This window comes from Peromyscus californicus, unplaced genomic scaffold, assembly GCF_007827085.1.
Source record: "Peromyscus californicus insignis strain IS unplaced genomic scaffold, ASM782708v3 Scaffold_6__1_contigs__length_162567912, whole genome shotgun sequence".
Classification (NCBI taxonomy): Eukaryota; Metazoa; Chordata; class Mammalia; order Rodentia; family Cricetidae; genus Peromyscus; species Peromyscus californicus.
Window position 1 is genome coordinate 86,827,163 of NW_026294584.1, and position 12,970 is coordinate 86,840,132.

The window sequence follows — 12,970 nt, forward strand, 5'->3', positions numbered from 1 at the left end:
TAACAAGTCCGTCTGTCCATCTGCACTGTTCTTTCTCTCTGCTGAGATGTGCAGTCAGAGGAAGCAAATTCCCACTCTGGACAGCAGCTGGACTGCGGTCCTTGAATGAGAGGAGGCTGGGAAGACCGAGGGCCTTGTTCTTATGAAGTGTGTTTAAGCTGTTCACTCTCTCTTTAGGAGCCTTGGGCAAAGCACCCAGTAAAGTAACCGACGCCCTTCCTGAGCCTGAACCTATGGGAGCGATGGCTGCATCAGAAGAGGGAGAGGATGAGGAGGATGAAGAGGACCTGGAGGCCATGCAGTCCCGGCTGGCCACACTCCGAAGCTAGGGCCACCCAGTTGTGGCCTCAGCTCTGTGGTGCCCTCCTCTAGGTGTGGGCACAGCCTCCGGGTTGTCCCCGTTTCCTGTATCTCTTGCACTACACCTCTGTTGTGAAGCATTGCATTTTGGAGAGGTTCTTTGCTAGTATATCTTCACTGTTTGCAGAGGTCTTAAGGACTGTTTTTATGAAGGTGGTGTAATCAAATGCATTATTTTCAAGATCATAAATAGCAGAAGTATCTTTCTTGGGGGAGGGCAAAGAAACGCATTTTCTCATGAAGCAGTTCTTAGAAGAGTCAGTTGAATGTTGAGGACTCTCTACTGGTGTGTGTGTGTAAAATACTACGTAAATGGATGTCAATAAACTTCTACTTTAGCTCTTGGTCTCATTGTAGATGTCGTGTGCAATGAACTCAAGGTGTTGATCTCCCCAGATGTCTCAGTGTTGGCTCTGGAAAGAGGAAGTGCCATCACTAGGCGTCAGAACATAGGAGCTCAGCAGAAGTGCCTTCTGCTCAGGAGCTGCTGGTCCTGATCTGCAGACCGTGTTCGGGGGCCACTCCTGGCAGTTGTCATGTTTAACCAGTGGATGTTGGTAATGCGCTGTGTTGGCTGGGGAACTGTATAACGCCCCTGTGCATACATGGGTAGCTTTGCAGCTGTTAGTCATTCCTCCCCATGGCAAGTGTCATGTGGAACAGACAGCTCTGGGATCAGGACTCTTACCCCCCATTCTCGCTTGGAGCCAAGTGTCTTGCACACAGGGACATGGCCTAACCATGAATATGAAGAGCTAACGAGCGAGAAGCTTTGGTTATGCATTGAAACATACACACCACGACATGCTTTAGATGCACTGAGAAGTAACCTGGCAGTTGCACTGTGCGTGTGACAGTTTGAAAAGCTCTTTGGCATGATTGGTCTCATGCAGTCTTTACGGATGAGAACAGCTGTTTGCTGAAGTCACAAACGCTAATGTACAATGGCCTGTGTCCACCATTATTGTGGTACAGAATGGCTTTGTTACCCAAAAACAATCCTATGTGCTCTGTTCATCCCCTCCTCCCTGATCCCGTGGCATCCATTGGCCTGTTGACTATTCTCTGTGGGTTTTCCTTTTCCAGCCTTTCAGGCTAGCTTCCCTCATGTACTAATGAGCATTTAAGTTTCCTCTGTGTGAGTTCGTGACTTGACTGTTCAGCTCTTCTCAGTGAGCAGCATTCCATTTTCTGGAAGAACCACAACTTGTCCTGAAGGGCATCTGGACTGGGGATTGTCACTAAACCTGAAGCAATGTCTGTAGCAGTTTTCCTGGGTGTGAGTTTTTAATTCCTGTGGATACCAGGGAGCTCAACCATAGGACGTGTGGTCAGCACATACTTGGGGCTATGAGAGGCTCTACCAGCCTTGCATAGCACACACTGTCCACCTCCCAGGAGGAAGAGTTCTGCAGTTCTGCATCCTTGGCAGCATTTGTCATGAGGGATTTCTGTTGTGTTGGTACCTTGTTTTAATCTGTAATCCCCAATGAAGTATGCTGGGCATCTGTTTTTATACTCGCCTTCTCTGTATTTTGTTTGAGAATGTTGAAATAGTGGCCTTGAACTCATGACCTCTCTGCTCTGCCACCATGCCCAGCTTGCCACCTGTATTTCTTCACTGTTGGTGTTTGTTCATTTTATAAACTGGATTGTTTTCTGATCACTCAACTTTAAGGTCCTCTTCCGTATTTTGGACCAGTCGTCTATCAGATTTTATCCTATTCTCTGGTCTGTTCACTCATTGTTGACAGTTGCTCAAAGCTGACGTTTTTTACTTTTAATAAAACCCTGCTTCTCAATTATTTATTTTGTGTATCATGCCTTTGGTGTTTTTTGTTTTTTAAAAGTGTCACTACAGGGGCTGTACTCAGTGGTAGAGTACTGGCCTGGCATGTACAAGGTCCTGGGTTTAATTTTCAAGTACCAACACACACACACACACAAAGATTTAAATGTGTTACCTAGTAGTATGTCTTGTTTTAGTTACATGTGTTTATCGTGGTGGGATGTGTGAGCCACAGTGTACATTTGGAAGTCAGAAGACAACTTGTAGGAGTTGGTTCTCTTTCCACCATATGGGCTCTAGGGATCAGACTCGGGCAGTTGGGCTTGGAGGTGAGCATGTTTTTTTCACTGGGGCAGCTTACTGGCCCTTGTGTTTCAGATTGAGGTCTATAATCCAGTTTCAGTTGATTTTTACAAAGGTTTTTATGAAGGTGTTTATAAAAGTCTGTGTGTAGGTTTGTTGTTTTTTTGCATGTGGATATTCAGTAGTTCAGGATCATTCATTGAAAAGACTGTCTTTCTGATATATATATATATATATATATATATATATATATATATATAGTGTGTGTGTGGTTATCTTATCTACTTGGATTGAGAGACACTACTGGGCATTTCCAGAGCGAAATGCCAAGGGGGAAAGACCTACCTCCCGTACCTGGGGGTATATGCAGAGTGAAAGGGAAAAAGAGAAGGCCCACCAGCTCTGGGCTCAAGCTGAGCTAAGTTGTCTTTCTTCCTTTGAGTTGATTTCGTAGGTGTTGGTCTCAAATGATAAAGGAACACATGGTGCACTTCCGTTTCCCAAATCAATCAGTTGTATTGTGTGACTCTTCTGGGCTCCCTGTTCTATTGTCCCCTCTTCCACCCCAAGCCATGTGTGAGAGACACATGCGCACACACCATCCTAGCACTTGGAGGCAGACAGCAGGATTGCCTGAGCTACATATTGACCGTAGCTCAAGCAAACGAGTCAGTCAACCAAAGACTGGTGATGTAGCGCCGAGGTGGAACAGTTACCTAGCATGGATTCAGTTCCCAGCGCCACAAAAGAAAAACGTGTCTTGATGGCCAAAGCAGCTTACAGTAATTCTCAGTCAGGTCATATCACCCTTTGACTTGTTTGAGACAGGTTCTCATTATGTAGCCCTGGCTGGCCTGGAACTTGCCGTGTAGACCAGGCTGGCCCAAATTGACAGAGGTCCACCTGCCTCTGCCTCTGGAGTGAGTGCTGGGGTTAAAGGTGTGTACCACCAGGCCTGGTATTCTTGTTTTTTTAAAGTTATGTTGGTAATTCTGGGTCTTTTGCGTCTTGATACAAACTTTAGATTTAATTTACTGAGATTCCAAAAATAATTTGAAATCTGTGAAGAACTGATGTGTTGCAATGATGCCACATGCTTTATAATGAGCCCCAAGTTTCTTTACAAGGTGACACTGGCATTAGCTTGCCCATTTCCCTGGTCACTTTAGTTTGTATGTTTGCTGATAAACTTTAGCCAGGGAGATGACAGTGACAGCCAGTCTTCCAAGCACTCAGTGAACAGATCATGTTTTCACATTCCTGTTTTCCTACTGAGCAGAGCAATTTTTGGCTGTTTGCCATGTATTTCTTTTTCTCCTCATATGCTTTGGTGGCATCATGGGAAGCAGTTCGGATCTGCAATCTGTCCCTCCTCTATCCCAGTAACAGATGCAATAACCGAAATACTGGTTTTTCTGCCATCCCATCAGGACCCACTTGGTGCCTAATAAAATGATCCCATCCTAGAGTACCTAAATTACCACTGTACAACCCTAGCTCGATCACTTTAAACAGTTACTCTGAAATAGCTGCTCTCCAGCCCAAAGTGTGCGCAGTGCACCCTAGGCAGATGGCTGAGACCTTCCCTGCACCCCTGCCCCAGCCCAAAGTGTGCACACTGCACCCTAGGCAGATGGCTGAGACCTTCCCTGCACCCCTGCCCCAGCCCAAAGTGTGCACACTGCACCCTAGGCAGATAGATGGCTGAGACCTTCCCTGTACCCCTGCCCCACCCCTCCATCTCACAGCCAAGCTGCCTCTGTCAGAGGCAGATGAAAAAAAAACTTCAAAAGCTTTTATTATCCTGTTTTCTATGCTCAAGTATTTTGTTGAAAAGACAAGAGTCTGGAGTGTGTACCCATTGAGCTTAACATTACAGATGGCAGTCTCAGGACAGACACAGTATTTGAAGAAATAATGCCTGAAACCCTCCCAAGTAGTGTAAAAACTTTCCAAGAAGCACAAAGTCACAGCATTGAAAGAGTAAGGTAGAGAAGACCAACTACTAGATACTGCTTTATTGGGGTGTGTGTATGTATGTATGTATATATGTGTGTGTGTGTGTGTGTATATAGTGATTCACTTAAAGCATTGTCTAATACTGCCTCCTGCCAAGCACGACTTCACTTGCTACCTGGAACAGAATGCCCTGGAGAAAGAGCTGAAACAATGGATCACTGCCATTAATAACCTGACAATTCTTGCTTGCTTGCCCGCCCCAGCTTGTGGTTTTGGAGCATACAATGAGAATTCCAACTGGACGCAGCACCGAGGCCTTTCAGGGCCATCCAGGCCTTGGCCCACTGGTGACATCTCATCCACTCTCTGGTGTCAGAGTGCTCATTCCAGAGCGTCCCACAACAGCATGCTAAACTCTTAAACTCTAAAGGGACTCATACTGGGACATGTGACAGTAGAGGCCACAGAAGAAAGAATCTTTAAAGCTGCCAAAGAGTAGGTAGAGGGATCTTCAGTAAGATTTACAAGTAGTTTTTGGTAACAGACCACCGTGGCCAGGAGATTGTAGGATAACATTTTTTAGAATGTTAAAAAAAAAAAAAACCAACAGAAAACTATCTAGCAAAACAGTTCCTTCAGAATAAAACAAAACAAACAAACCTAAACATTCAGTGCTTCTGCATCTCCCCTGCAGGAAATGCATAGTCCTCAAGGCTAACATGATACTAGACAGTAACTTAAAGCTGAGGAGGTAGGAGAAAAAAGGAGGGAATGTACCAGAGGCTGTAAGGGGCTGAGGTGAAAGGGAAGGCTGAGCCAGGGGCACACACCTTTAATCCCAGCACTCCAGAGGCAGGTGGATCTGAGTTCAAGGCCATTGTGGTCTACTTAGAAGTTCCATGACAGCTGGAGCTATAGAGACACGTCTCAAAGAGGGGTAGGGTATTGCTGGGTACAGAACTTGTGTGTGGAGTGATGAAGAAGTACTAGTGTCCACTACACCAAGCGGTGTATTGCCACTTACTTGTATACTTTTGTTCAAAGCAACAAATCTTACGTTTCTGGTTTGGAATGTATTTTGTGTATGTGTGTGGGCATACACATGATGGTCAGAGGACAATCTGCAGGACTTGGCTCTCTCCACTCACCAAATGGGTCCCAGGAATTGAACTCAGGTCGTCAGGTTTGGTGGCCAGTGTCTGCCCATGACCCATCTCACCAGCTCCTGGAGTGTGTGTACTTTTTCACAGTGGTCTGTGTTCAGCCTCCACTGTGGTTTGGTAACGTCTCAAAAAGAATGTGTAAAGCAGGGAGGAGGTGGCATATGCTTTTAGTACCAGGACTTGGGAGACAGGCGGATCTGATCTATACAGAGCAAGTTCGAGGATGGCCAGAGTCAGAGAAACCCTGTCTCAAAAAAAAAAAAAAAAAAAAAAAAAGTGTAAACTGTCAGTAGTTTATGTGGATATTCTAATATCAAATTGGTCTTGCATGTATTTTTCTGTCATTCCAGTTTTAACATCTTGTTGCATTTGAACTTACCAATATTTTCACCTAGGATTTTTTCTTTTTGTTCGTGAGAGTAGTGTTGACTTGTAATTTTCTTTTTATACTTTGCGAGGTTGACATTACATCCACAGGGCTTTCAAGAAGTTTGTCTGCTTTGTTAATGTCTTTCTCCATGGCTCACATTCTCTCCCTCTTCCATGCACTGTACTGTCTTGGTTGCCACATCCCATGAAACCTTAACGAGGTCATGGCTTTAGCCTCCGGAACTGAGCTAAACAACCCTGTTCTTTATAACATGCCCAGCTGGAGAACACAGCGTTAGCCAATAGAAGATGGGCAGATGTATGGCTCACATTTAGTCCCAGCACTTGGCAGGCAGAGGTGGGTGGATTTGAATTCGAGGCCAGTCAAGGCTATCTTTGACAAGTAGAGGACATATTTAGTCAGCTTTAAGTCATTTCTGTCTTGGCAATTTTTCTCCTGAAAAATTTTTCTCCTGGGTTAGTTCTTTAAATATTTTCCATCTCTTTACAAAAATAAGTAAATGGTTTAGGTCTGTATGTATTCTAATTCTTAGCTGTATTCTACAAGCATTTTCCTTCAGTTCAGAGCATCAACTTAGCTGCCCTATTTTTGTGGCTTCTGCATCTTGAGATTCCTGGGTCAGTAGCTCCATCTTCATCCACACCAGCTCCAGCAAGTCCCTGTTCTACTGAGTCACTGGGGTGATTAGTGATTAGGCCAGAAGAGACCTCCAGACAGCAGCTGTTCTGCAGGGCCTTGTACAAGGCAAGCACACCTAACAGGCTGTCTCCAACATCTCTTAACTTTTATCCATAGAAGCAGAAGGTTGTCACTTTTTTTTAAAAAAAAAGTCTTTAGAGATTTAACAATTTTAATCTTTGCAAACAATACATTTCTTACTTTTAAATATTCATTATTGTATCATTGATAATTATTTTTGCCAAGTTTGGTGAAGTCTTCTCATATGTATGTGATGGCAAATCTTGGTTGTCAGTTTGACTACAGCTGAAGTCCACTAAAACCCAAGTTGCTGGGCTGGCCTGTGAGGGATTTCCTTAATTAGATTATTTAAAGCAGGAAGGCCTACCCTAAATCTGGGTCGCCTACCCTAAATCTGGGTCACACCTTCTGATGGCAGTCCAAATAAAAAAGATGTAGAACACGGTTTTGCTTTTTGCATATTTGGCCTCACTCTCACTGGCAAGTCCATGTGTCCTGTTGCCGAGTCCAGTATTACATCCAATTCCTTCAGAATTCCAATGCAGACTGAGGACCAGCAGCTCTCCAGAAATTCCGTAGGACTTCAGCTCCATATTGTGACTGCAAAAGCATCCAGTCTCGTGGCTGAACAACTAGATTCTTGGCCTTTCTGTTGAAAGGCAGCCATTGTTGGATGGCAGACTACAGCCTGTAAGCCAGGCTAATAATACTCCTTTAACCTATATATTGCTAGCTCTGTTTCTATGGAGCACCCTGGCTAATTCATGCTATAAATTCCTAGCACTATTTTAACTGAATCACTGTGTTTCAGGAGTTGAACTTTTATATTTCAGTTCCAAACACCTAGCTTCTATTCTGACTTTTTTCTTTACTTGATGGCTTTATTTAGATGTTAGTCCATTCACTAACATTGGAGGCATGGTTTCTATTGAATAGCTATCACTTATGCAAATGATAGAACTGAAAAGTACGTTGGGGCATCATTAGGGGCCATTTTTAGGTTACATTTATTTTGTGTAGTGTAGTCAGTATTGAGTGTCTTCCTCAATTGTTCTGTACCACTTTTTTAAATTTAAAAAAGTCTGATTAAAAAGTTAATTAGGCCGGGCGGTGGTGGCGCACGCCTTTAATCCCAGCACTCGGGAGGCAGAGGCAGGCGGATCTCTGTGAGTTCGAGGCCAGCCTGGGCTACCAAGTGAGTTCCAGGAGAGGCGCAAAGCTACACAGAGAAACCCTGTCTCGAAAAACAAAAACAAAAACAAAACAAAAAAAAAGTTAATTAGTATTTCATGTGCATTCCAGATGCCTGTGGGAATTATAACGAAATGGCATCAGAGTCCCTGGATCTCAACAAGCAGTTGTAAGCAGCCCTTTGGGCCTCTATAGGAACAAGTGCTTTCTGGCCCCATTTATTTGATAATTTCAAATACCCAGTGTCTGAATTACTTTCTGACATGAGTCTCTCACTAGTTTTGAAGCTCAGCAGCTGGTTAGGCCGTGGTCAGGGATCCGGACTACAGGTACCAACAGCCATGTCTAGGTTTGTGTTTGTGCTGGGGACCTGAACTCAGGTCCAGCAGCACTTCATAATGAGACTCAGCTCTCTCCAGCCTCCTAGTTTAAATTTATTGCTACATTTTAAAGTTATATCCTCACTGATTTAGTTGGGTTTTCTCAATCTGATGACATGTCAAATACCGGAAAATCAATACCTCTGAACAACCAATTCTGTCACTAAACATTCTTCTGTCTTCCATATTAATTAGCATCTTTTTTGTTTTCTGATATTCAGTGTTCTATCACATTGCTTTTTCCCCCCAATGATCTAATTTGCAGAACTCTTTACTCTTGTGTATATTTTTTATTATTATTGTTGTTTTAATTGATATAGGTCATGTGTGCCAAGGTTTATGTGAAGAAGAAGCCAGAGACAACTGGAGTTGGTTTCCCTCCTACTCTAACGTGGGTTCTGAGAAACACCTTAATGTAACCACTGGGCCATCTCACCACCTCTCACACTGACTTTCTATCCTGCTTCATTTTAAGTTACATGCAGCTTTTTTCCAAATGTGGTCATTCTGACATCTCTTAGACACATTTCCTACACTCTTCTTTGAACATACTAAAGATTTCAGAGTAAGGATTAGCTTACTCCGGAATCAAACTTGTCAGGGGTAGAGGAGGATGTGAAAGCTCATGCTGGCTCTTGCCTTTCTTAGCTCTGTTATTAAGAGAAATTTGGCTGAGTAACAGTTCCTGTAATCCTGTATGGAGACCTGTTACAGCAGGCTTGAATGTGGCTTCCCCCCTGTATTGTTCTGGCATGGCTGATTTCTAAGGAAGAATGCACATTCTAGATCCAGATCTATACAAGAGCTTGGAAGAAATCCTCAGAAAACTTCCTATAGACTTAGACATTCCTCACTGACCTCCCACTCAGCCCCCAGGTTAACGCCTGCACTCTAGGCCTTGTCTACTTAACTGATAAACAGATTCCTTCTGCAGTTACAGTAGTCCAAAAGAGGGACCACAGAAAGGTAAGACCAATGCTGCCCCTTCATGGAGATGGGGATTTTAGGTCCAACTGTCCTAACCCATCCAACACTGCCGCTTCCTCCTTTGTACACACAGGACCAGAAGACAGACAAGGACTGTTCAGGTGCAGTTACCAGTCACTGTCTGGGTTTTGGTTAGTTCCAATTTCCAAACGTGGTGGCTCTTCACAAAAGCAGGACACATCAGTGCTGTTGTATTAGTCACTAAAGAAATGGTGATTACCTATTTCTTTGCTTTTAAGAAAGGCTCCCGCACCAATATTTTAGGCCTACATTTTCTAGAAGGTGTGCAAACACAGAAAAAGGCCAGTGAACCAAGCCGAAGTATTATATGAATATTTTAATGCAAAATGCTTACCACTTAAAATTAGCAAAGCTTCATTTAAATTAAAATTCCTTTAACTAGAGATGGTTAACCCCAGAATTATACAGTAGTTATTTCCGCTACATAACGCCATCCTATGCAGTACATTCAGAACTGCACCATTGGCTGTCAGTCCCTCTGGTGCTCTTCTGGACCCTAGTGGGTGAGGGAGGGGCTCCAACGAACATAAGACAAAATAAAACCCCATTAAACTCAGCAGTGATCCCTAGTAGTTAAAAAATCCATTTGAATGAGCTGTCCAAACAAACAGCTAGGGTGTAACTGCAAGTGTTGTTTCAGAGCCAACAGGTCTTCAGCTAGGTAGAAGATCTGCACTAGGTGAAGTCACAGTATAAGGATGCGTGGTCTGTAAATAGTTACTACATATACACACTTAGTGTCTGTAAACACTAGAAATATACATTAGATAGAGACAGTACCCTTGCAAGTCGGGTGTACTTTAAAAAAGAAGATGAGGTAACATGAAATCTCAAAGTCCACAGGAAGCCTGCCTGAAGAGTTTGATCAGCTGCCAATAATTCATCTCCAATGTCAGAGAGGAGTTAAGGTTTGCCCAAACTGGCTTCACTGGCTTTCAGCATAGCAACTGCATCTTTCACTGCATGGTAGATAACATTCTTCACCTAGAGACAGAAGAAAGAGATGACTGCTTCGGTAAACCTAAAATCCCTCACTAAGAATAACCTCGCCAATCACAACTTTTTACTCTCTCAGAAATGAATTCAATACTCAACATGTAATGCCAAGGGTCCTGGTTCCCACAGACTGGTATGCCACATACATACAATCCATGCCGTCTCTGGAGAACTTACAAAGCTTTTTTCCCTTAACTGGTTTTGGTCAATCAGACTTTAACAATTACTGTAGTTTTCAAATATGAAGCAATATGCATTAATTCACTGTTAACTGGGTTTGAATTGTGGTCTTGCTGTATAGCTCAGGGTGGCTTCAAACCCTAAAATCCCCCTCAGCCTCTGGATTAGAGTAGCCGGGACTGCAGGTGAGCCACAGCACACAGTATGCTGAAGTTACCACTCAAAACAACATCTCTGAAAACACCCCTTCTGATCCCAGTGTTGACTCAGTCCTGTTCTATCGCTGTGACCAAAACACCACAGCACTAAAGGCCAGGCACTGTGTTCCAGACCCCTGGTTAGTGGCTAAGCCAGGGACCAAAAGTCCTTATCCATTTCACTACTAAAGACTTTCAGTGCCTATGACGAGGGGAGGCTTCCTCTGGGCTTGTAGCTCTGTCACTCAACTGGACAGAAAGCTGGTTCACTATTCTAACTGTGATACGGCCAAGGATACTCTTATAAGGTCACTACTGGTCATGAAGCCATAGGCAGCAAGTACCAGGAATTGGTGCTATTTTTACCTGTAATTTATCTTCGTGGTTGGTATGAGTCTGTGACAAATAACGGAATTCCTGAGTAAGCCAGAAGCAGTGTTTAACATGCTCTGGAGACACAAAGTCTTCAGCCACTTTGATACAACTGTATAAGTTATGAACCTGAAAAACACCAAGCCACAGCTGTAACAAACCCACAATTTCACAGTAGAAAGGCAATAAATAGGAATTAATAACTGGTTCTGACCTGATGTGGCGCTCCTGCTGGGATAAATACCACATCCCCAAGAAATTGTACAATAGCCCAGCCTTGAACTCCATACTCTTGATACAGGCGCTTTCTTAGTGATCGGTCTAAATACCAGCTCTGATCATGAATAGGATCGTGGTCTGCAGGGTTTTCTTGACCCTGCTCTTCTGATACCTACACAATACATTAAAGATAGTACAACTTAGCAAATGCCAAGAACCAAAGAGGGTGTTTTCCCTTCCCAAAATACAAGCACTCAATAAGCATCCGGCCGCCACCAAGCTCTGCATTCCCATTGGCAGAAACAGCACTCAAACACATGGACAGAATAAATCAGAATCAGAGGAAACCTGGCCTGCCTGCTGTTGTTACCTACAGTCTGGATATGTTCTTGGACAATAGTGTAAGTCCAATTTTTAAATGTAAGTAGATTCCTTATGAACCAACTTGTCTTGCACTTATTGAAGGTCTATAAACACTTACTAGTCTGAGTTATGAAACAGTTTCAAAGACACAGACTAAACTTCTTTATTCCACGTTCAGTGTCTGGAAAAGCATACTTAAAAAAGTGACATTATCAAGGGAATATGGTGACCAGGAGGTCAAAGAGTCAGTCTTTAACAGAAACACTAGAATTCTAGCAACTGGCTATTAAAGGCCCTACTTGATGTCAGGACCACAAATGGGCCAGGAATGTTTCTATGACTCAGGTATGACTAGAGAATGTCAGTCAAATATCCCTGATTTGTAACCAGCAGCCTGAGTTTAAGATAGAACGGTCCATCTTTCCAGTGCCAGGAACCTACACCTAACATCCTGCAACTTCAGTGACAGAGTCCTCCCAACTCCTGCCGCCCTCTGCAGCACAGTGATAAGAGTCCTCCCAACTCCTGCCGCCCTCTACAGCACACAGAGTCCTCCCAACTCCTGCCACCCTCTACAGCACACAGAGTCCTCCCAACTCCTGCCGCCCTCTGCAGCACAGTGACAAGAGTCCTCCCAACTCCTGCCGCCCTCTGCAGCACAGTGACAAGAGTCCTCCCAACTCCTGCCGCCCTCTGCAGCACAGTGACAAGAGTCCTCCCAACTCCTGCCGCCCTCTACAGCACACAGAGTCCTCCCAACTCCTGCCGCCCTCTACAGCACAGAGTCCTCCCAACTCCTGCCGCCCTCTACAGCACACAGAGTCCTCCCAACTCCTGCTGCCCTCTACAGCACAGAGTCCTCCCAACTCCTGCCGCCCTCTACAGCACAGTGACAGAGTCCTCCCAAACCCTGCTGCCCTCTAGAGCACAGTGAGAGTCCTCCCAACTCCTGCTGCCCTCTACAGCACAGTGACAGAGTCCTCCCAAACCCTGCTGCCCTCTAGAGCACAGTAAGAGTCCTCCCAAATCCTGCTGCCCTCTAGAGCACACAGTGACAGAGTCCTCCCAACTCCTGCCACCCTCTACAGCACAGTGAGAGTCCTCCCAACTCCTGCCGCCCTCTACAGCACAGTGAGTCCTCCCAACTCCTGCCGCCCTCTACAGCACAGTGAGTCCTCCCAACTCCTGCTGCCCTCTAAAGCACAGTGAGTCCTCCCAACTCCTGCCGCCCTCTACAGCACAGTGAGTCCTCCCAACTCCTGCTGCCCTCTAAAGCACACAGTAACAGAGTCCTCCCAACTCCTGCTGCCCTCTAGAGCACAGTGAGTCCTCCCAACTCCTGCTGCCCTCTAGAGCACACAGTGACAGAGTCCTCCCAACTCCTACTGCCCTCTAGAGCA

At 44.6% G+C, this 12,970-nt stretch overlaps 2 protein-coding genes across 5 annotated transcripts in view; one reads left to right on the forward strand and one right to left on the reverse strand.

Moving 5' to 3' along the window:
- Positions 1-705, forward strand: part of Chmp3 (charged multivesicular body protein 3) — a 32,983-nt gene extending 32,278 nt beyond the window's left edge. For both annotated transcript variants that reach the window (XM_052722039.1, XM_052722041.1), the window contains exon 6: positions 178-705. In XM_052722039.1, coding sequence (XP_052577999.1) covers positions 178-329 — 152 coding nt within the window. In that variant the 3' untranslated portion in view covers positions 330-705. The remainder of the gene's footprint in view (positions 1-177) is intronic.
- Positions 706-9,544: 8,839 nt separating this feature from the next.
- Kdm3a (lysine demethylase 3A) overlaps positions 9,545-12,970 on the reverse strand; it is a 44,717-nt gene continuing 41,291 nt past the window's right edge. For all 3 annotated transcript variants that reach the window (XM_052719846.1, XM_052719848.1, XM_052719847.1), the window contains exons 24-26: positions 11,203-11,379; positions 10,983-11,117; positions 9,545-10,227 (exon numbers count right to left, since the gene is read on the reverse strand). In XM_052719846.1, coding sequence (XP_052575806.1) covers positions 10,147-10,227; positions 10,983-11,117; positions 11,203-11,379 — 393 coding nt within the window. In that variant the 3' untranslated portion in view covers positions 9,545-10,146. The remainder of the gene's footprint in view (positions 10,228-10,982; positions 11,118-11,202; positions 11,380-12,970) is intronic.